We start from the raw sequence: 23,636 nt of genomic DNA on the forward strand, positions 1-23,636 counted from the left end.
CACTCAAAGCAAGTAATATTACTTCCATGCTCAAAGTGAGTGTACATTTAATAATTATTAACTGTCAATGAATTTTAAAATTGAATTAAACGACAGACATTCTGAATTCTCAAGGTCCTGTTATATATATACACATAAACAAAAAATAATAAAGACTCGTAAGACAACGACATTTCGGCCAATTATGTTACTTGAACTAAAATTTCAAATACATTTCAGTCAGTTTGATGATCAATCCAATTGAATTAGAAAATATAATTTATTTATATGCATTTTTCATTTACCAATTTGGGTCAAACATCTTGCGCCGTTTAAATGTTTCAACTAGGACTAAGAAACTAATTCAGTAGTCCCCGGTTTCAACAAAGATCGGAACTCCGGCCTTCAATTAATTTTACAAATTGAACCAAAAATTAGAAAACATGAATCAAAATTATTTTAGCGATAACATCTGGTATTGGTTTTCACTGGAGTTATCTTACAGACCAGCGGGTGTTCAACCCCTTAAGTGTGCGTCTTATCGCAATTGTCAAATTATCTAGTAACCCCATGTGGAGCGAGGATGTATTATCGTCCTTGTCGATACAAATAATTGTTATCAAATTGAGTTATCTCCCTTAAACCGGACAGATTCTTGGCAATGTGACCTACTTATCAAATTTCATAGAGATCCATTCACTTAAACTAAAGTTAGACAATGCCCGGACACCAAATGTGTCTTCGGACGACGCAGACGACGACGACGACATCATACCATTATACGATCCCCCCAAAAAATTGCGGTCGTATAAAAATGAGCAAATTTTATATGTTATATATACAAGCATTCATTACTAATAAAATGAATAGTAAGCATGGGCTAATGAAACACTGTTCTAGATATTCAAGGTGGAGAAATAAATAAAACATCAGATATACGATCTTTAAGGCCATGCTGTGGCATGTATGCAATTTGGGTACTCCTCATTCCAGAATCATGGATAGTTTGGAAATAAGTTCAAAGACTTTCAAACCAATTTTTTTAATTCAATATGAACTCAAACTTAAATTGATAAAACTGTATATTAAATAATGGCGATATATCTACAAAATAAACCCAATATGGAAACTTTTCCTGGGTCATTAAAAAAAACATACAGGAAAAAACGGTCAAAATATGTGCAATTTTTCAGAGATAATTTCAGAATTTAAATTCTTATTTCCAGTTAATGACTATATATGCGCTTGAACCATTATACTAGCAGTACTAACAGTATTATAGTCCCAGCTTTGTTTTGTCACGGTGTACACGTAACTGTCATTACAACCAGAACGGCAAAAAACGGCGTTCCCATAATACCCTACTATTTTTTGATACGGTGCATGGGGACGAAAATAACTGTCTACTCTAGGTACGAGGGACATAGCGTCTGTTTCATAATATTTCAAGAACAAAATGTCGGAATGTTTTCATTTTGATTGTTGAGGAAATTTTTATGCGTTCACTAATATTTGCACAAACTTGATCAATATATGCAAGTATAATAATATAGTGTGTTTTATGTGTCGTTTATTTACAATGTCACGGCGATATGTAGCACTCAAAGTTGAAAATGTCGATGAACGGTAGTCGGTACCGGTCGCCCCCTGTTTCCACCAACCAATAAATATGTCTGAGCTTTAAGCTACATCGTTCCAGATTAATTCAAAATAGATTGCATAAATTTTAAGTATTGAAAATGAATATTCAACACGTATAATATGGAACACATCATTTAGTTACCAGAATAAAAATTCATCATATCCCAAATAATTTGGGCTATGTTTATCAATTTATCATTACCCAAAACAAATATTCAGATAACCATTGTAACTTGTTCTGTCTGAACAGTTTTTAGATCTAGCATTCACCAGCAATATAGAAAACAAAGTACTAACCAGACATCCAAGAGATGCTAGCTATGTACATTTGATGTACACAGACCTAAAAATTTCTAACTGTACAATTTTGTCTGTGTACTCTACATGTTTGATATCGCAAATTGTCCGCCATTACAGCACGCCACAAAGGTTCAGTTAAATTTTTACATTATTCAGAATATCTAATGCCACATTAGTGACAATGGAAAAGTGGTTGTTTGTATGAGGTCAATATTTCAAGCAGCACAGATTCTCCGGTCAACTGGCCAAGATTTCCAAACAGCGATAAGGTGTTAAATGTTACAATGTACCATGTATTTGAGAAATTTTCAAGGTGTAAACATAGCCATTTTTGTCCTTTGGTGTGGATGCATGGCTCAGTGGTTAAAGACTGCTGGCTTATTAGCTGCTACAGTATTGAAGGTCCTATGTTCAACCTGAGTCTAGGCTTATGAAGTTTCAGTTAGTGATGCATCTCCATTAATCTATATAGGGAGTGTACATAAATTCCACTGTACACTCACAGCTCACGAGGGATGCTTTTTAAAAGGGAAAAGTCACTAAATTATTTAATTCAGGTATCCAAGATAAACAGATAGAAATGATTAGTTGATACATTTGTATATCGAATGAAACCAAGTTACTGTATTGAATTAGAGATATATTTTTGTACAAAAAAGAATCTTCTAAAGAGCGATAAAAAAAATGTACCATTGTTAAGACTTATCATGCTTATAAATATTGTGTTATTTTATAAAAGTAATTATTATTTGTTGTACATGAAGTACATGTAGACCAGTTGTTAAATTTCCATTTAAAAAAACCCACATTAGCCTAGATTTTAAAGCCTCCCTCTTAACTGAGTGACAGCACAGAGTGAGTACGCTCTAAAAATTAGAACCTAGGCTACATGTGCCACCTCAGTGGTAAGATTACTTTAAAAATTGAAAGTTGCATCATTTGCCGAAAAATCTATCTCTATAGTACTAACTGTACTACTACATATGTACTTGTATTACATGTACCATTATTATTATTTCAGAATTAGGATGACATAATGTGTGACAGTAGACATTTACGTTCTCCAACACCGGCTGGTATAGTAGATCATGTTTCGTCTTTGTCTGAAAATCTTGGTGAACTGGTAGACAGTGCTGATTACAGTGACATTACATTAATCGTTGAGGATGACAAATACCAGTCACATAAAGTTATATTGGCTGCCAGGTCGGACTACTTCAGGTAAGAGGTTATATCTGTCTTAGATAAAGTTATATTGGCTGCCATGTCGGACTTGTCTGATATTCTAAAGAACACTGAACATGCATGACTTGTCAACTCGAACTGTTGGTAACTTTTATTTGTACATCATGTTTTAAGGGTCACTTGGACATTGTCAAACTTATCTTTTCTTTTGCATTATCATTCTTGAAGTGACGGTCTCATACATGTATGTATAAAGCAAAATAGCACATGCTTTGACATGTACAATGTTCTGCAGATATAAAAAAAATCTTCTGCCTCTGAAGAGAATTTTTTTTACAAAAGATTATTACTTGAATGGCTAAGTTTACTTTTATTTATAAAACTTGCATATATAGACTTTCTTTTGATAGAAAATAGTTTATTTTCAAAATAAACTGCTATGTAATTGCTGTCGTCACATACTCTGGTATAATTAGCTGACATTTTTTCTGCATGTGATAACCCTATCCAGGACACTTTTCATTAGAAACAAAAAATTAAACAAACAGGGATTTATTAACTGATTCTGAAATAGAAATCAAATGATAAAAAAATAAACTCTAAAAAAAAGAATTAACTGGAAATGATTATAATTAGTACTTCATATTACTGAATGAATATTCTTGTGAAACAAAGCCATTGCAATATGATAAAAGATATTTTTTGGTATTTAGCTGTCTCTCTAACCATGATAACATATTCAAGTACATTTTGTATGTCATGTACAGTACTAGTCTATTGTAAAATACTCCTGTCTACATGATGATATAGATTCTGTAATAATCAAGGCCTTTAAAGAAAGTCATTGAGTACATGTAAAGAAATATATGAAATGTCATATTAATTTGAAATTAAACATGTTAATGGCAACACATGTATAATGAGTGTATATAAATTCTATGTGACCTAATTAATATTTCTATTTATGTTTTCAGAGCATTGCTCTTTGGGGGTATGAGAGAATCTCAGCCTGGCACAACAGAGATTGAGTTAAAAGATACATCGTCTACAGCATTCAGTGTATTGCTGAAGTATATTTATACAGGCAGGATAAACCTACTTGAAATCAAGGTAAGTGCTGCTATAAATAGAAGACTAGGAAACTTCTACTTCACGTGTATATACTTTTTTCCCACAGACACACACTGGCCCACACTGCCTGACTGGGAACCATTATTTTTTCGCACTCAGCACAGTTCCTACCGTTATTACGGTAGTTACCTATTTAAAGAATAATCAAGGCCTTGGACATAATTCTTGTGTATCTCAGCTAGCTGGTCCTAAAAATGAGACATATCTCTGTATCAACAGTTTATTGGTTGTAAGAGTTAGTTTGTTGTGTCATATTTCACACAAAAAAAACAACAGTTGGGAACAGTGTTCTCCCCAGGGCCTTTTAGTGTCATGGTATTGTGATGCTATATTTCTTGAATGTGATGCTAACTGAATTGGTTTTGGTATATATTTTGTTATGAATGCGATGCTATAATTTTTATAACAAGATGATATTTCAAATTTCCCTGTTTTCCAGGATTCTCAATAAAATGTCTGTGGAGAACACTGGAGAAATCAGATCTGTGATGTTGATAATTTTTATCTCAGCTTTCTCTGTAACCAATATTATACTATTTACATTGTATATTTATGTTTTCACAGGAAGAGAATTTGTTAGATATACTTGGTATGTCACATCGGTATGGATTTATGGAACTGGCTTCTTCCATCTCTGACTACTTGAAGGCTATCCTGAATATCAACAATGTTTGTCTGATTTATGATATTGCTAATATGTATTCTTTGATGTCCTTGTGTCAAGTGTGTAAAGAATTCATTGACAGAAATGCCTTAGATATTCTTCATGGAGAAGCATTCCTTACTCTCTCACAGGTAAGACTGACTTACAGCTGTGTCTGTTTTCCATATCCTGACCAATACTTTGGGTGGCATTAGTTTTTTAACAGATCTGAAAAGAAAAAGTCCTGGAATTCAAGGGGAAAAAGTTAAATAAGATACAGTGAAGCTGTTTAAATAAAGATTTTAGAGAGTGAAAAATAGAATTTATTTAGTTTGTTTGGTTGTGCGATCAATCTTTTATTGACTGTACAAGTTAGATTATGTCTGTTATAATTTTGTTTGTGGTATTGATTTATGGGAACTATAAGTTGATAGAATTATTATTTAACAAAACTAACTTGGAAAATTGCATAGACGGAAGAGATTTCAGAAATATTGTTCAACAAAACTGTTGGTACATGTAACCCCATTTAATGGCTTTAACAGAATTAAAAGGATGATAGAAATATTATTTAACAAAACTGTTTGCAACCCCTTTAAATTACATTGACTAAAGAAGATGGATCAGGGTAAAAAATCAGCATGATCAGCAAAAAATAAATGTCAGTTGGTATAATAATTGATGTATCTTATTTTTCAGAGTTCTGTAAAGGATTTGATTTGTAGAGATTCATTTTGTTCACCAGAAATAGAGATATTTAATTCGATTGTTCTTTGGGCAGAACACAATACAGGGCAGGATCCTACCCCTATCTTAGATGCTATACGTTTACCACTTATGAATATGCAAGAATTGTTGAACAAAGTGAGACCTACAAAACTAGTTTCCCCAGATTCGATCTTGGATGCCATCAAAGTTCAAACAGAATGTAGGAACATGGAACTGAAATACAGAGGTCTTCTGGGTAGTACATAATTCCAAATAATTTAAAGATATAATGATATACACTTATGACATGTATGAGTCTCAAGGTTTTTATATGACCGCAAAAATTTTAATTTTTTGGTCGTATATTGCTATCACGTTGGCGTCGTCGTCGTCCGAATACTTTTAGTTTTCGCACTCTAACTTTAGTAAAGGTGAATAGAAATCAATGAAATTTTAACACAAGGTTTATGACCACATAAGGAAGGTTGGGATTGATTTTGGGAGTTTTGGTCCCAACATTTTAGGAATTAGGGGCCAAAAAGGGCCCAAATAAGCATTTTCTTGGTTTTCGCACTATAACTTTAGTTTAAGTGAATAGAAATCTGTGAAATTTTGACACAAGGTTTATGACCACAAAAGGAAGGTTGGGATTGATTTTGGGAGTTTTGGTTCCAACAGTTTAGGAATTAAGGGCCAAAAAAGGGCCCAAATAAGCATTATTCTTGGTTTTTGCACCATAACTTTAGTATAAGTAAATAGAAATCTATGAAATTTAAACATAAGGTTTATGACCATAAAAGGAAGGTTTGGTTTGATTTTGGGAGTTTTGGTCCTAACAGTTTAGGAATAAGGGGCCCAAAGGGTCCAAAATTGAACTTTGTTTGATTTTAACAAAAATTGAATCCTTGGGGTTCTTTGATATGCTGAATTTAAAAATGTACTTAGATTTTTAATTATTGGCCTAGTTTTCAAGTTGGTCCAAATGGGGGTCCAAAATTAAACTTTCTTTGATTTCATCAAAAATTGAATAAATGGGTTCTTTGATATGCCAAATCTAACTGTGTATGTAGATTCTTATTGTTTGGTCCAGTTTTCAAATTGGTCTACCGGGTACATTAAGGTCCAAAGGGTCCAAAATTAAACTAAGTTTGATTTTAACAAAAATTAAATTCTTGGGTTTATTTGATATGCTTTATCTAAATATGTACTTTGATTTTTGATTATGGGCCCAGTTTTCAAGTTGGTCCAAATCAGGATTCCATATCAAGTATTGTGCAATAGCAAGAAATTTTCAATTGCACAGTATTGCACAATAGCAAGAAATATCTAATTGCACAATATTGTGCAATAGCAATTAATTTTCAATTGAAGTTATCTTTCTTTGTATAGAATAGTAGTTGATAATATATGTTGGAAATTTGCCAGACATGACTATGATGTCATTTTCTATTTTTATTTGCCAATAACTTTATGTAAATAACTTCATTGGAAATTTGCCAATATAAAATGTTGCTGATGAAGCTTTTTTTCCTTATCTTATCTAAAATGTTTTTAGATAATGTATGTTGGACATTTGCCAGACATGACTATGATGTCATTTTCTATTTTTATTTGCCAATAACTTTATGTAAATAACTTCATTGGAAATTTGTTTTATACAATAAACAATGTATATTCACTTTTACTACCAACCAATCTTTACCATTCAGTGATAACAAGCACTTTATTTTACATTTTAATATTTTATGATGGATTTAAAAGAGTAGTTATTGTTGCAAACTCCATTAGAAATTTGAATTGATATCAGTTTTGGGAAAAGGGAAACGGGGATGTGAAAAAAAGGGGGGGGGTAAATTTTTCTCATTTCAGATTTCATAAATAAAAAGAAAATTTCTTCAAACATTTTTTTGAGAGGATTAATATTCAACAGCATAGTGAATTGCTCAAAGGCAAAAACAAACTTTTAAGTTAATTAGACCACATTCATTCTGTGTCAGAAACCTATGCTGTGTCAACTATTTAATTTTAGATTTATAAAGTTTGAAGAAGAAATCTTTAATTGATTTGTAAAATCTTGACATTTGTTTTGTGTAAAAAAAAAACATGTAATGTCAAAAATTTGATCACAATCCAAATTCAGAGCTGAATGACGCTTGAATGTTTTGTCCATACTTGCCCCAACTGTTCAGGGTTCGACCTCTGCGGTCGTATAAAGCTGCGCCCTGCGGAGCACCTGGTTTGTGTTGTTACTGTCTCATTAATGTATACCCACATCTTTTATTCAAATGATGTTACTATTAAATTGTTTTGTCTACTGTTAATTCAATTATTTTAGTGGGTACAAATATTTGATTTCCTGAATTTTCCTCTGGTCTGCATACAAGTTGAACAATTCATGAATTAAATATGTGGTTAACTCCCACAATTCATGTAAATTGGTATTCCAGGAATTAAATGAATCCAAACCATCTAAAAATTCAAGAACTTAAAATTAATTTGCTGTTTCTAATGAGAACATTATTTCTCGAATAGTTGTTGATGAGAATGTAGCAACAACAAGATTTGGAGCCCAAGTAATGAAAGGCGAGATGAAACAAGCCTTGTTAGATGGAGATAGCAGTAATTATGATTTAGACAGAGGTTTTACCAGACATCCTATAGATGATAACTATGAGGCTGGCGTTGTGATCAAACTGGCACAACCGTACATACTCAATACATTTAAACTGTTGTTATGGGATCGAGATATGAGGTAAGTTGAAATAAACAGTCTGTAACATTAATTATCTCCCTTTTGTTTCACTAAGATTAGTTCTGATAGATATTGATAGTATGTAAGTGTATATTTTTGCCCATTACTAGTATTAAATAATGGTATAATTTTGCCAACTGCTGGTAGTAGATAACTAAGATTGATTAATGATCTGCTGATCTACAAATGGTCGATTGTTGTGTGATTTTTTTGCAGTATTACCATTTATTTCAAAACAGTTTGAAAGCAAGGTTACTTTAAAACTGACCTTTAAAAAAGTGCAACCTTTTTCTTTCAAATGGAACTAACTCATTTGAGAATGGCTTGGCTTCATTTTGTGGGCTCACTGTTGTTTGCAATTATGTTAAAAACATGTTCTTTTTTATTTTTGCAGGTCTTACTCCTATTTTATTGAAGTATCAATGGATGACAAGGACTATGAAAAAGTAATTGATCATACTAAGTTTCTGTGTAGATCATGGCAAATTCTTCATTTCCCTCCAAGGGTTGTCAGGTAAGTGATTTATTAAGGGCTGTTCCAGAATACATGTAAATGCATTTGGGTGGGGGGGGGGGGGGCATTAGAGGTACCTCCATCCCCCATCTGATAAATTTTAGAACAGTTCATAGAAGTTAATGATAAACTCCACTGTTGACCAGTCTTCTGAAAGGTGGTAAGAATCTTTCCATTTGTAAAAAAAATACCGTTGAGTTATCTATTATTATGCAATTTTCTTTGCTAGTATGTTATTAAATGATATCCTGCAAAGAGCTATAATATCTTACAAATGCTTCTATCTTTCAACAGTTTTGCACACCAAAATACTCATTCAATCTCACTTTCTAAATAATATACTAACTTTTTCTCACAAACATGAAAAAAAATCAAAACTATTAGTATATCAAATGTTTTGTACTCTGTATCAGAATAGAAGATGAATATTACCACCATTACTCACGTCCCACTGAATAAACATACAATGCTGAAAAGGAAACATTTTTGTTTTTGACATTTGATAGATTTTTAAACAAAACCAACGTGAATTTATACAAACATATTTGCATCAAACCTGCACATCTATCAACTTTCTTTAATACACTTATCATGCTTATTGTAAATACTTTTAAAAATATATTATTATTCCAATTTTACTCAAAACGTCTTGATACGTGGCACCAACTGTATAATACATTTGATTTCCATTCATGTTATACTTCTTGTTTTTAGAAGCAGGGATGGAGTGCAGTATAGTAATATCTCGCAATACATCTTTTTATTCTGTAGGTTTGTACGAGTTGTAGGAACGCACAATACTGTCAATAGAGTGTTTCATTTGGTTGCCTTTGAATGTCTGTACACAAACAAGCTTTTCCAGTTAGAACAAGGATTAATTGGTAAGTATTTATTTTGATTGAAAATTGTTGTCTTTTCTGTAAATGAAGGTACTTTCTTTAAAAGGATAGAAACTTAAAGAAAAGATAATTGATGTAAATTTTCATCAGAAGAAATTAGCACATTAATGTGTTCTTGACTCCTGAATATTTAATGCATGAGTCTTTCTATAGTTTTGTGTACCTCCTTTTTTGCATGAAATAACAATGGCATAATATGCTTTTGATTATTTCATGGTCTTTTTTTTACATCACATTTTGATATTTTATCTTGACTCAATAGGAGAGGTGGTTAGTGGTGTACCCGAGTCCAACAGTTTGTAAAACTTTTTTTAATATTTTTCTCAGCAGATAACATAGCTTGTTGAAACATAGGTTCCTTCTGGTTATTCCATACTGTTACATATTTTTTTCAGTTCCTTCAATGTTCTAGTTCCAGTTTGCCAAAACACATCTTAAAGCTTTCATGCATATATATATTAAATTTTCATCACATTTATATTTGATATCCACAGTAAACACTTGTCAGTTATTAAGATTATATAGGTGTAGCAGAAAATATAATAATTATTTAACTTTATATTTTAGTGCCATCAGAGAATGTTGCAACCATATCAGCTAGTGCCTGTGTAATAGAGGGAGTAAGTAGGAGTAGAAATGCTCTGATCAATGGAGATATCCGACATTATGACTGGGATTCTGGATACACATGTCATCAGTTAGGAAGTGGTGCTGTCATTGTACAATTGGCACAGCCATATATTGTTGATTCTATGAGGTAAATAGGAAAATATTAATAAGAAGATATGGTATGATTGCCAATAAGACAGCTCTCCACAAGAGACCAAAATTACATAGAAGTTTACAACTATAGGTCACCATACAGTCATAATCAATGAGCAAAGCCCATACCAAAGTTGGCTTTAAAAGACTCTGAAATGTGATTTTTTTAATATATTTTTCTCATGATGTTTAAATTTCCTTATGATTATAACTTGAATAACAAGGAATGATACAGAAGAAAACAGTTTATCATGAGGACAAAAAGAAAGAAAGGAGGCAATAAGGGTTTCTCAGTCAAATTAAATCGACCTGAAAGTAAGATGTAGATTTTTTTAAAACATAGTAGAAATCATTGTGTATCGATGTATTAACTTAAATGGTATGGTAAGACATCCATTTGAAGGATAAGGGTTCATTTTTCATATGGGAGGTTTAAAAATAATTTATAAAGATAAGGTTTTTGACAAAGACAGATATGTACTTTTAATTATAATGTACACAGCCATGTATCACCATCATTGCTGGTGATCCAATGGATAAATCTGTTGTAGAGTTGTCACTGACTCAGACGTACTTATAAATATAATTATTTTCTGCGACTGTATCTTGCATTAATTTGTAGGATCCTTTACTATAGATAATTGAGCTTATCTGTAACAATAACATCTCCATGCCTTATATATCATGTACTGTAGTACGACGCTAGATTAAAACTGACGAGGAAAGGTAACACACGACCACCGAAAGCTTTATTTTAGTGAAGCCCAGGTGGTCGTGTGGTCTAGCGGGACGGCTACAGTGCAGGCGATTTGGTGTCACGATATCTCAGTAGCATGGGTTTGAATTGCGGCAAGGGAAGAACAAAAAATTTGCGATAGCAAATTTACAGATCTAACATTGTTGGGTTGATGTTTAGACGAGTTGTATATACTTATAAATATATATATATCAGTATATACTTCTTTATGATTTTTTCATACCTGTATTTATGTATTTCAGACTGCTGTTGTGGGACTGTGATGACAGAAGTTATAGTTATTACATAGAGGTGTCAATTGATCAGAAAAACTGGCACATGGTCATTGATAAGAGGAACGAGCCATGCAAGTAAGTATTGTTATTTATTATAGCCCACAGGAGCAAAGCAAGCAGTCGTCTTGAACTAGATGTAGGTTGCAAACTATTTGTGGAAAAAAGAACCTTCAGATATTTGTTTAAACATATTTGTTTGAGAAGTAATTTAAGTGTTATGAACATGATGAAACCCATATGCAGATATCAATTAGAATTTTCTATTCTGAAACAGTAACCCTTTTAATTTGACTAAAAATCTTACAAGAAAAATATAAAACAGGAACTTTTTCGTTTACCTGATGATTCATTTTAACTGTGATATATAATGTGAAAAGTGTCACAGACCCTTCACTATTTTACTTTCCAAATTAGTTATACAATCATACACTATTGCACAATTGTACATTCCAGTAAATGTTGAGATGAAGAACAACAATGAAGTGTTATTCCTTTGACCTTTGTTCCCTCCTTCCCCCAGGATATCATGGCCATATTTCAATCAAGCATACTTCATATCCTTTTTTTACTTTTTCATTAACAGGTTATTATTATTGTACAACATTACATAACTGTAAGTTAAGAAAATATTGCAATGTTTTTATTATTGCAAAAATGTGGCAGGGTTATAATCTCAATAATAAATTTAAACTTTTTTTCACAATATCGCAAATATAAAAATCGCATTTTAGTCTGAAATGACTAATTCACAATAATAGATACATGCAATCATTTCTGAATTTACAGTATATATTCAAATTTCAACAAGACGTGTTCTGTTTTATTTCATAACTGAAAAATTTGATTAAGTTTGTAAAAAGAGCATATAACAACATTTTGATTATTCAGGTCTTGGCAGCACATAACTTTTGATAAAAGACCTGTAGCATTTGTAAAGATTGTTGGTACAAGTAACACTGCAAATGAGGTAAGATCTAATGTTGAGCATGATTCTCTTTAAAAATTTATTGTATGTTCCATTCACATTATAAAATAAGGAGATGTGGTATGATTGCCAATGAGAATACTATGCATTATAGACCAAAAAAGTGCAGATCATAGCTATAATACCTTGCCAAATAGTCCAACAATTAGCAAAATCTGAACACATAAACCTGTACACAATAGCGAGCTAGAAAAGGCTCAAACATAACGCAATATAAGACAATTCAAATGAGAAAACCAATGGCCTGATTTATACATATAACAACAAACAGAAAACAGAAAACAAATATGATATAGAGTAAAAAAAGACAAGCACAGAATTACAGGCTTCTGACTTGAAACAAGCACATACAGAATTTGGCGGGGTTAAATTGTTCATCTGGTGGTTTTTATGAGAAGTTTTTGTTGTAAAAAAGAAATACTGCAAAATGTAAAAGATAAATTTTACTAATGCTTGTCAGATATTTTTGTATTATAAAAACATTAATATAATTTGAAAATTTGTACATTTTTATTTCAGGTTTTCCATTGTGTTCATTTTGAATGTCCTGCTGAGACAAGCATCAATATGTCAAACCAAGGAGGGGCATGCTCACTTCCTGTTAATCCAAGTGGATCAGCCAGTAACAATAGTATTCAAACACCAAGTTCTGAGAACTATATAAGTGCAGAATATTCCCCACAGGATGCCCCAGAGGCAGACCGAATGGACACACATGATTCTAGTGATTCAGAGAGCTGACAAGGAACAAAGACACATTCTGTTAAAATGGAGGCCCATTATTTCAGATGATTAAAAAAGCTGATAAGAAAAACAGAAGTAGAAGCAAATTTTTTAGTTGTGTTTATGATATTGCTTTTATGCAAAAGGGTAAGGGGTGATCAAGCTTTTTACTACATCTGCATGTATTACTGCTAGTGTTTAAAATTATGATCTTCATGTAGATTTATTTATATAAACCACCCCATTGTACATTTGATGAGCCATTTCATTTTTTTGTACATGTATATAGTATTTTCAGATGTATATAAATGCATTGCTTTGATAAGTTATTAATTTCATTGATGAAATTAGTCATTTTAGAATGAAGGACAAATGAGAAAGAGAGAATGAGAGAAACAAGCCCACTTCTAAAAACAGAATATGATTGTGTTGGTGTTATTTTTTAAGTTGCTGTTTATCGGTAAAAACTCTTGAAATGAAACAAATTTTAAATGCATGGTCAATTATATCTCACTAAAATCCATGCAGATTTTTTTTTGTGTTGAGTGCAATAAATTTAGTTTTCCAATAAAACATGTTACTTACCAAAACTAAAGGATGAAAGCAGATCTGCCAAAACTTAAAATCAATTTAGTGTAGGCTGAAAGAACGTGAGCAAGGTTGTGCCAAATACTGTGGATTCAATTTTGTAAGTACAAATTTTTGTGGTGTAATAAACACAAGATTCATGCTTTATCATTTGCTTTTATTTAAAGAATATGGAATTTTTATTTTATGTTGAGAATTGAAATTTGCTAAGGGCTGTTCCAAAATTGATTATGGTGGTGAATGGGAGGGGACTCAAATTGATTGTGGGAGGTTGAAGTATCCTCAGAATTATAATCACAATTGATAATTTATATTATGGGTGAGTGGTGTTTATAAAATGTTGCTCCCATGTACCTCATGCATATAATTCTGGAACAGCTCCTATTGCTATCTATAAAAATTTGTACTTACGAAATATGTTGATCCATAATTAAATGGGTTTTTTTTTGTGAAATCCATGACGAAGTTATATAAGATTGACTGTGATATATATAACATAAATGAATGTTTCCCTTATTTGAAAAAATCAAAATCTACATACTCTAGATTCTGTAGTTGTGATTAAAAACTATTTCTTAAAAAATGATGATGCTGTTTGACATATATTTTTTATGACCTCAGATTGCAGAATTGTTTTGAAAACTTAAGGCTGTGAATCCTGTCAGAGATAATGAATTGTATTAAGCTTCTGTGGTATTTGATTTGGCTAATTTTGAAAGATTTTTGACAATGTGCAATATTTTTTTCATTGATAGTTTATAATAATAAACTTATGATTCCATGGTACAAAACCAGGCATGAAACAGAATTGATAAATTTTATCTTGTTTATTAAAAAAAAAAAGTAAATTATTCAAAAGCTCTATATTTGGAAAGAAAACCGTTTCTTTAATTTCCAGATGCGTATAATTTTCAGCTGTCCATTGTTCCAGTAATACTGGCAAGTAGCTGTAATAACTATGACTTAGAATAAAAACATCAACACACTGCTGTTGAATCAAACCTGTTGCAAGACACCTATTTTTTATCAGTATTTATATGAAGATACAAGTGCTATATTTTTTTTCATTTTGTGTTATTTTTTGTGTTGTTTATAAATGTATTGAACTAGTTTAGTTTTATACTTGTATGTAATGGCTAGTGAGTTTTAAAAGTCTTTCACATTTCATTTTTGTAGTAAAAACGTTTAACATATTAAGAAAATCTAAGTCAAAATATTAAAACGCACATTCCAGAACAAATTTATATGGAATAAAACATTGCCTTGATTTTCAACATTGACTTTGAGAATTAATTAATAATATTTATTCATATTGTCATTTTCATGCAAAATTTATTATAGAAGTGAATGTATAATAAATAATTTGACAAAGCATGATAATTGTGCCTTCTGATCTTCAATATTTTGCCAGCGATTTTTTTTTTTAAGTTTTAATTTGATATATCTTTCACTGTCTTCCCTTTTCAGTCATTTTCACAGAGTAACAGTTGTATGAAACTAATTAATCAACATATAAAGTTTTAAAGAAAAAACAAAAATGCTCTGTGACTTCCAAAGTTTTGGTAAATTTGTGTATGTTTTTACCCAAAAAAGTGAAAGTTTTTCATAGTTTTTTAGTTTATATTTTTTGTATATTAAATGACTCTTAATCGCTGTGATACTGTGTAAAATATGTACTGTGTCAGAATTTCTACAAATAGATAAATTAATTAGTCATATTTTGTTCAGCTTCAAGGTTGATAGCATCATTTTTGTAGTCTTGTTTTGTGTGAATTACTTTAACAAACCATGTTTAGGTTGTTTTTGTGTCAATGAAGTTCACAAACCATATTTAGCTTTTCATCCACTCATAGCCTGTTAGTTAGGAATCAATCTAAAAAAACATCCTGATCTGAACTACTTTCTCTCTTTGTTTTGAGTGATAATTTTTTTTTTAATAATTGCATGTCCAAATTAACTTTTGAATAATATACAGAACAATTCCCTATTTTGACCTATAAATCAGCCTATGATCATTTCATGTTGTTAAAAAATGTAATCCTCATTTTAATGTGTATAAAACTATTGTCAATGCTCATGAATTTTTAGTATGCCCGAAAATTGGGTTGCAACGTTTTTTGTTTTTTTTTTAATTTCAAGACAGATTTTTTAACAAAAAGCTTTACAATGACTTGAATTTGTATAGAATTTAAGTTGCATAATTCAACCAGTATAAACAATACTCATCCTGTTTAACAAGATGATATTCATGATATTGCATTCAGGTTTTTCTGGTTTCAAAATTGTTTGAAGAAAAGTCATAATTTAGTAAGACAATAATGAGTTTATGATTCATTTGAATACAACTTAACTAACATAACTAATTTCTAAGGTATACACGTGAAGTGTATTTTTGAAATTTTATTTTCTTGTTAAAGGATAAATTCTGAATTATGATAAATTGTTAGACCTGTTAAAGATTTTTGGATGAAATATTCTAGGTCAAGCAAAACACTGACCTTGTCCTAGACCAAATGTAGGAAGGTGTTATTTGTAAAGCACAACAATTAAAATACTAGTTACCCTCTTGTCCCGTCTCTTGTGTTTCTGTAATGATGAAAATTCTTCCCCAAACACAAAGATGATTCCGGTGTTTCACAACACTAGAATAATACAACACTTACCTAGTCTTGCAATGGTCAGTTAATCTTCATTTTAATGCATCTCAGACTACTGTTGTTGAAGTAATTTATTGCGTTTTGAAACCATTAATTTATGCAAAGTTTGTTGCATAATATTATTTGAAGAGACTACCATATTGATTTGGTTTTTTTTAGGTAAAATTATTGTTTGTGTTACAATGTTAATTTTTCATACTTAATAAAACATTGTTTTATGATGTTTGTATTTAATTTATGGCCATTTGTTTGATGTGTTTTATGTTTTGATTTTGCCATTTGATTAGAGACTTTCCGTTTTGAATTTTCCTCAGAGTTCAGTATTTTTGTGATTTTACTTTTTGGTGTGCTTTCAACTTGCCAATGCAACTGGTGTAGACCATTTGACAAAAAGCTGTTATATTTGGTAGGATTGTTTGCACTAATTGTAGTTGCCCTTATTATATGGTCATCATGATGTGACTATTATCACAGGAGTTTGAATATTTTTTGGAGTATTGAAATAGTCCCCTTTTAAACACAACTCCACTGAGATCATTTTTCAGAAAGCTTTAATACTTAGTAGAGTGGTTTTTTATTAAGGGGTATTACCATATTAATTATTTTGATTTAATTATTTTTATTGAATTTTGGAATTTTTGAGGACACCTACCGTTAATATTTCTCCAAAACCTTTTGGATTTTATATTGTTCCAAATGTTAATGTCAAAGATGTTTACTGTTTACATGGATACATTTCTTTGTAATGGACTGATACAGAAATGGAAATGCATAACTTGAGCACATTCTAATACAAGAGTGCACACGCTGAAATGTCTCGCCTTCTTTACTTATCATTGATATTATGTTGATAGTCCTAAATATAAAGCTTTATTACAACTGTCACATAAACTCAACATTAACAAAGAAAACTAAACATTGATCAATGAACCATGAAAATGAGGTCAAGGTCAGATAAACCATGCCAAGCAGACATGTACAGCTAACAATTCTTCAATACCACAAATATAATTGACCTATTGCTTATGAATTAAGAAAGAAATACCAAAACACAAATACTTAACACTTAGCAATGAACCATGAAAATGAGGTCAAGGTCAAATAAAACCTGCACGACTGACATGTAGATCATGAAATATTTCCATACACCAAATAGTTGACCTATTGCAGATAGTATTAGAAAAATAGACCAAAACTCAACCAGATGCTCTGCAGGGCACAGCTTTATATGACCGCAGAGTTAAAACCCAGAACAGTTGGGGCAAGTATGGACACAACATTCAAGCTTGATACAGCTCTGAATTTGAATTGTGATTAAATAGTTGACACAACATAGGTTTCAGACACAGAATGAATTAACTTAAACTTAAAAACTTAAAAATTTTAAATTGGACATTTACCTATTATGGTCCAACATCCAAAATCTAAATAAATTCAGCATATCAAAGAACCCCAAGAATTAAATTTTTGATGAAATCAAACAAAGTTTAATTTTGGACCCCAATTTGGACTAACTTGAAAATTGGGCCCATAAGCAAAAATCTTAATACATGTTTAGATTCAGCATATTCAAAGAACCCCAAGGATTCAATTTTTGTTGAAATCAAACAAAGTTTAATTTTGGACCCCAATTTGGACTAACTTGAAAACTGGGCCCATAATCAAAAATCTAAGTACATGTTTAGATTCAGCATATCAAAGAACACCAAGAATTAAATTTTTGTTAGAATCAAACTAAGTTTAATTTTCGACCCTTTTGACCTAAATGTAGACCAATTTGAAAACGGGACCAAAAATTAAGAATCTAAATACACAGTTAGATTTGGCATATCAAAGAACCCCAATTATTCAATTGATGAAATCAAACAAAGTTTAATTTTTGACCCTTTGGGCCCCTAATTCCTGAACTGTTGGGACCAAAACTCCCAAAATCAATCCCAACCTTCCTTTTGTGTTCATAAACCTTGTGTTAAAATTTCATAGATTTCTATTTACTTAAACTAAAGTTATAGTGCGAAAACCAATGTGTCTTTGGACGACAACGACGACAACACCAACGTCATACCAATATACGACAGCAAAAAAATTTTGCGGTTGTATAAAAACTTAACTTTGACCACTGAACCATGAAAATGAGGTCAAGGTCAGATGACACATGTCAACTAGACATGTACACCTTACAATCATTCCATACACCAAATATAGTTGACCTATTGCATATAGTATTAAAAAAACTACCAAAACACAAAAACTTAACTTTAACCACTGAACAATGAAAATGAGGTCAAGGTCAGATGACACCTGCCAGTAGGACATGTACACCTTACAGTCCTTCTATACACCAAATATACTAGACCTATTGCTTATAGTATCTGAGATATGAACTTTACCACCAAAACTTAACCTTGTTCACTGAATTATGAACTGAGGTCGAGGTCAAGTGAAAACTGTCTGACCGGCACGAGGACCTTGCAAAGTACGCACATACCAAATATAGTTATCCTATTACTTATAATAAGAGAGAATTTAACATTACAAAAAAATTGAACTTTTTTTTCAAGTACCATAGTCACTGAACCATGAAAATGAGGTCAAGGACATTGGACATGTCACTTACGGAAAGTTCGTAACATGAGGCATCTATATACAAAGTATGAAGCATTCAGGTCTTCCGCCTAAAATATAAAGCTTTTAAGAAGTTAGCTAACGCTGCCGCCGCCGTATCACTATCCCTATGTTGAGCTTTCTGCAACAAAAGTTGCAGGCTCGACAATACTGAGGCTAGGCAAATATTTTTGATTACTCAATTGGTCCATTTATTGTGTGAGAGGTTGTATGAATAAAAGTAGATTTGGAGTGTATTAATAAGACAGCAGCTAAATAACACAAAACAAAAACATCTAGAATTCTTTTTAATGGTTGTGTATTGTTCTATACATTTTCTTTCTTAGATTTCTGATACCATTCTTTTCCAGTACAAGAGTGTTTGTAGATTTTGCTTTTCCATTTGTCAAAGTTGACATATATCCCAATATTTTTTTATTGTTAATTTTGTACAAATACTTCTATCAACAAGTTGAACTGTGGTCACTTATAAAACCTATACTATGAGTATTTGTTTAACAGGAAGATAAGTGACCAATGTGAATTAACATCACACAGTATAACATGCTTACTTGATTCTTTGAACTCATTTTCAGGAATGTCTGATTAATTTTATCATCCCTGAGAATAATAGCTTTAATTTTACAAAAGAAAGGATGGACAGACAGATTTTTATGAATAAAACCTCCTTCTTATGAACTTGCAATGTGTTTCACATTTGTGATTTCTGTGCATTAGCTGACTATGCAGTATGGGCTTTGCTCATTGTTGAAGACTGTAAGATGATCTATAACTGATAATTTGTCTGTGTCATTTGGTTTCTTGTGGTGAGTTTTCTCATTGGCTATCATTCCACATCTTCTTTTTTACATTGCAAGTTTAAGATTAAACAAATCATACACCTGACAACTTCATACAAGGAACTCCATGAGCACTTTTGCTCATCCTGTGACCAATACAGTAGTCGTTGGTTAAAAAAAAAGAAAAATTAAACTAAGCTGCAGTGAATCATCAGGTTAGATGTGAGAGAATAAATTACACAAGAGAAAAGGTGTACTCCTGATGTTATAATATATATCTGCAGAGTGCATAAAAATTAAAAAGTATGGTATTTTTTATAAATCGATTTTTACTAATATCTTTTCCATTTTACAACAGAATATCACAAAGCTTGTTCTAGATAACCATATTCTAACAGATACATAATATTCAAACAATACTCATTCATCAAGAACTAAAACATAACATATGTCACTTGGTCCACATAATTATTCACAACCAGATTACATATACATGTAAAGGAAAGGGAAATGTGGTCAGGTAGTAAACGAGACAAATATTGACCAAAAAACCTAGGATAACTACAGATCACGGTACAGCCTACAAATCTCAAAAACTTTCTCAACCTGACCACATGATATGTCATCTTTGACCTTCAAATATTATATCTTATATATATTTTTTGTTGTTAGAGAATATGGTTTTACTCATATTTAAAGGATGTACTGTGGCCTGTAGTTGTTCAAACCCTTGTTATTTGATCATAAGGGGGTTTTGCAGTCATACCACATCTCCTTATTTTCATAATACATTGTATTCATATAAATAAATTGCACATATATAGTGTGGAGACCAATTTTATGAAAAAGAGGGACTAGGTGCTTGTTACCACCTCCCATAACCATGATAACAGACTTGATTTCAAGATGAACCAGATGCTCCGCAGGGCGCAGCTTTATATGACCGCAGAGGTCGAACCCTAGACAGTTGGGGCAAGTATGGACACAACATTTAAGCTTGATACAGCTCTGAATTTGGATTGTGATTAAATAGTTGACACAACATAGGTTTCTGACACAGAATGAATGTTGTCTAAGAACTTAATCTAAATACATGGTTAGATTCAGCATATCATAGAACCCCAAGAATTCAATTTTTGATGAAATCAAATAATGTTCAATTTTAGACCCTTTAGACCTCAATGTGGACCAATTTGATAACCAGGCCCAAATATTAGAAATCTAAATACATGGTAAGATTCAGCATATTGAAGAACACCATATATTCAATTTTTGTTGAAATCAAACAAAGTTTAATTTTTTTTACTCTTTGGACCTAAATGTAGACCAATTTGAAACAGGACAATACTGTGCAATTGAATATTTCTTGCTATTGCGCAAAACTGTGCAATTGTAAATTTCTTGCTATTGCGCAATATTGTGCAATTAGATATTTCTTGCTATTGCACAATACTGTGCAATTGAAGATTTCTTGCTATTGCACAATACTGTGCAATTGAAGATTTCTTGCTATTGTGCAATACTGTGCAATTTAAAATTTCTTGCTATTGCACAATACTGTGCAATTGAAGATTTCTTGCTATTGCGGAATACTGTGCAATTGAAAATTTCTTGCTATTGCGGAATACTGTGCAATTGAAAATTTCTTGCTATTGCACAATACTTAATATAATAATATTGGACCCCGATTTGGACCAACTTGAAAACAGGGCCCATAATCAAAAATCTAAGTACATGTTTATATTCAGCATATCAAAGAACCCCAAGAATTTTTGTTAAAATCAAGCTAAGTTTAATTTTGGACCCTTTGGACCTTAAAGTAGACCAATTTAAAAACAGGACCAAAAATTAAGAATCTGAATACACGGTTAGATTTGACATATCAAAGAACCCCAATAATTAATTTTTTGATGAAATCAAACAAAGTTTAATTTTGGACCCTTTTGGCCCCTAATTCATTGGGACCTAAACTCCCAAAATCAATCCAAACCTTCCTTTTGTGGACATAAACCTTGTGTTAAAATTTCATAGATTTCTATTAACTTATACTTAAGTTATTGTGCAAAAACCAAGAAAAATGCTTATTTGGTACCTGTTTTTGGCCCCCAATTCCTAAACTGTCTGGACTAAAACTCCCAAAATCAATCCCAACCTTCCTTTTATGGTCATAGACCTTATGATAAAATTTCATAGATATCTGTTTACTTATACATGTAGTAAAGTTATTGTGCGAACACCAAGAAAAATGCTTATTTGGGCCCTTTTTGGCCCCTAATTCCTAAACTGTTGGGACCAAAACACCCAAAATCAATCCCAACCTTCCTTTTATGGTCATAAACCTTGTGTTTAAATCTCAAAGATTTCTATTTACTTTTACTAAAGTTAGAGTGCGAAAACAAAATGTCTTCAGACGACGACAACGACGACGACGCCAAAGTGATACCAATATACGACCAAAAAATTTTAAAGATGTATTACAAATAAACTACAAGTAGGTGCAATATGAAATAAATATTAACTATTATCAAGAATTTTGTAAAATGAAATCTTGAATACAGATGAAAAAAAAACCTAAACAAAAAATCCAGTAAGCTACATAAAAATTGGATATATGTGAAGGTAACATATTACATAATCCTCATATCCCTTTTTAATTTTACATGTAGCAGTGATGATATTTTACACTAATTTTACGACCAATGTGGCATCGTGTGTCAGCCAATTTATTTCACTTCAGTTTTTCCAAAAATTTCAGTTCTAAACCAAAGTTTGTAAGAGCTGTTCCAGATGTAAACGGAATGGGGAAGGGAGACATTCAAATTAATTAATTTTGGATGGATGCATTTTCATCTGAATTTTATAAGAAAAATGAAAATTATATATTATGGGAGGTTGGGGTAAAAAAAGTGCCACCAATCCCTCATGTGTTTGAATATGAAAAAGCCCTTAGGTAAACAACATTAAATTGAAGGTAAATCAGATGGATCATGTTCCTTTACCTGAACAAAAATGTTTTCAATATCTTACAATTGATAGTTTTTTAAATGCACTAATCCATTGCAAGAAAACTTATTATTACAAGAATAGGACATGTCATTGATAACATTGAATGGTTTTTACAGTACTTAAACTACATCAATGATGAAATGCAATTCAAAACACATAAACAATAAAAAATGTAAAAAATGTAGGCACATAAAACTGATATGGTCTATCTCCTTTGTATATTAAGGGTATATCAGTATATATATATATGCTGCTGATGGCAAAAGCTTACAGTATTCAAAGATTAGGCATCAATGAAGTCAAAAACTTTGTTCCTATCATGAGGCTATACTGTTATCAACTTATTAGATGCTATTTCCGTAGTTTGCAAAACAAAGTCAAACTTTATCATGAAAATACTTTAAATCTTATATCCTAGGTTACTTAGTGATCACATGGTCAATAAGGATACACATTCCTTGAATATAAACAAAGTTACAATACAAATTAAAGTAACAAATATGAAAGTATTGAAGTGTACAGTTTCTTTTTTCTTTTGAGTCAAGCCTGTTTACACTTGTTAAACAAAAATGTAATGATAGAATCAATCTATTCTTTGATTCTGTACAATTTTATTGTGTAACAATATGAAATTGAAACGTACATTTTTTTAATTTTTTTTTTTTTTTAAATATGATTCATTTTGTAAAAATTTTATCAACCGTTTTTTTTGTGTAAATTTTATGCA

The 23,636-nt window shown here is 31.4% G+C and overlaps 1 protein-coding gene across 1 annotated transcript; it reads left to right on the forward strand.

Moving 5' to 3' along the window:
• Positions 1 to 1,417: 1,417 nt before the first annotated feature.
• On the forward strand, positions 1,418 to 16,720 carry LOC143069239 (BTB/POZ domain-containing protein 9-like). Its single transcript, XM_076243772.1, has 12 exons — positions 1,418 to 1,514; positions 2,942 to 3,141; positions 4,080 to 4,215; positions 4,801 to 5,031; positions 5,579 to 5,843; positions 8,120 to 8,339; positions 8,734 to 8,853; positions 9,625 to 9,734; positions 10,320 to 10,509; positions 11,514 to 11,621; positions 12,435 to 12,513; positions 13,051 to 16,720. The coding sequence occupies exons 2-12, from the start codon at positions 2,957 to 2,959 to the stop codon at positions 13,270 to 13,272; spliced, it is 1,866 nt and encodes a 621-aa protein (XP_076099887.1). The 5' UTR covers positions 1,418 to 1,514; positions 2,942 to 2,956; the 3' UTR covers positions 13,273 to 16,720.
• Positions 16,721 to 23,636: the final 6,916 nt, after the last annotated feature.

This window comes from Mytilus galloprovincialis, chromosome 3 (assembly GCF_965363235.1).
Source record: "Mytilus galloprovincialis chromosome 3, xbMytGall1.hap1.1, whole genome shotgun sequence".
In the NCBI taxonomy this organism is placed as follows: domain Eukaryota; kingdom Metazoa; phylum Mollusca; class Bivalvia; order Mytilida; family Mytilidae; genus Mytilus; species Mytilus galloprovincialis.

Excerpts from the sequence above, each read along its gene's own strand:
- LOC143069239 (XM_076243772.1), top strand. The coding sequence starts at position 2,957 with ATGTGTGACAGTAGACATTTACGTTCTCCAACACCGGCTGGTATAGTA. Across the intron at positions 8,854-9,624 it reads TTCCCTCCAAGGGTTGTCAG|GTTTGTACGAGTTGTAGGAA; the intron begins GTAAGTGATTTA and ends TTTATTCTGTAG. Across the intron at positions 12,514-13,050 it reads CAAGTAACACTGCAAATGAG|GTTTTCCATTGTGTTCATTT; the intron begins GTAAGATCTAAT and ends TTTTTATTTCAG.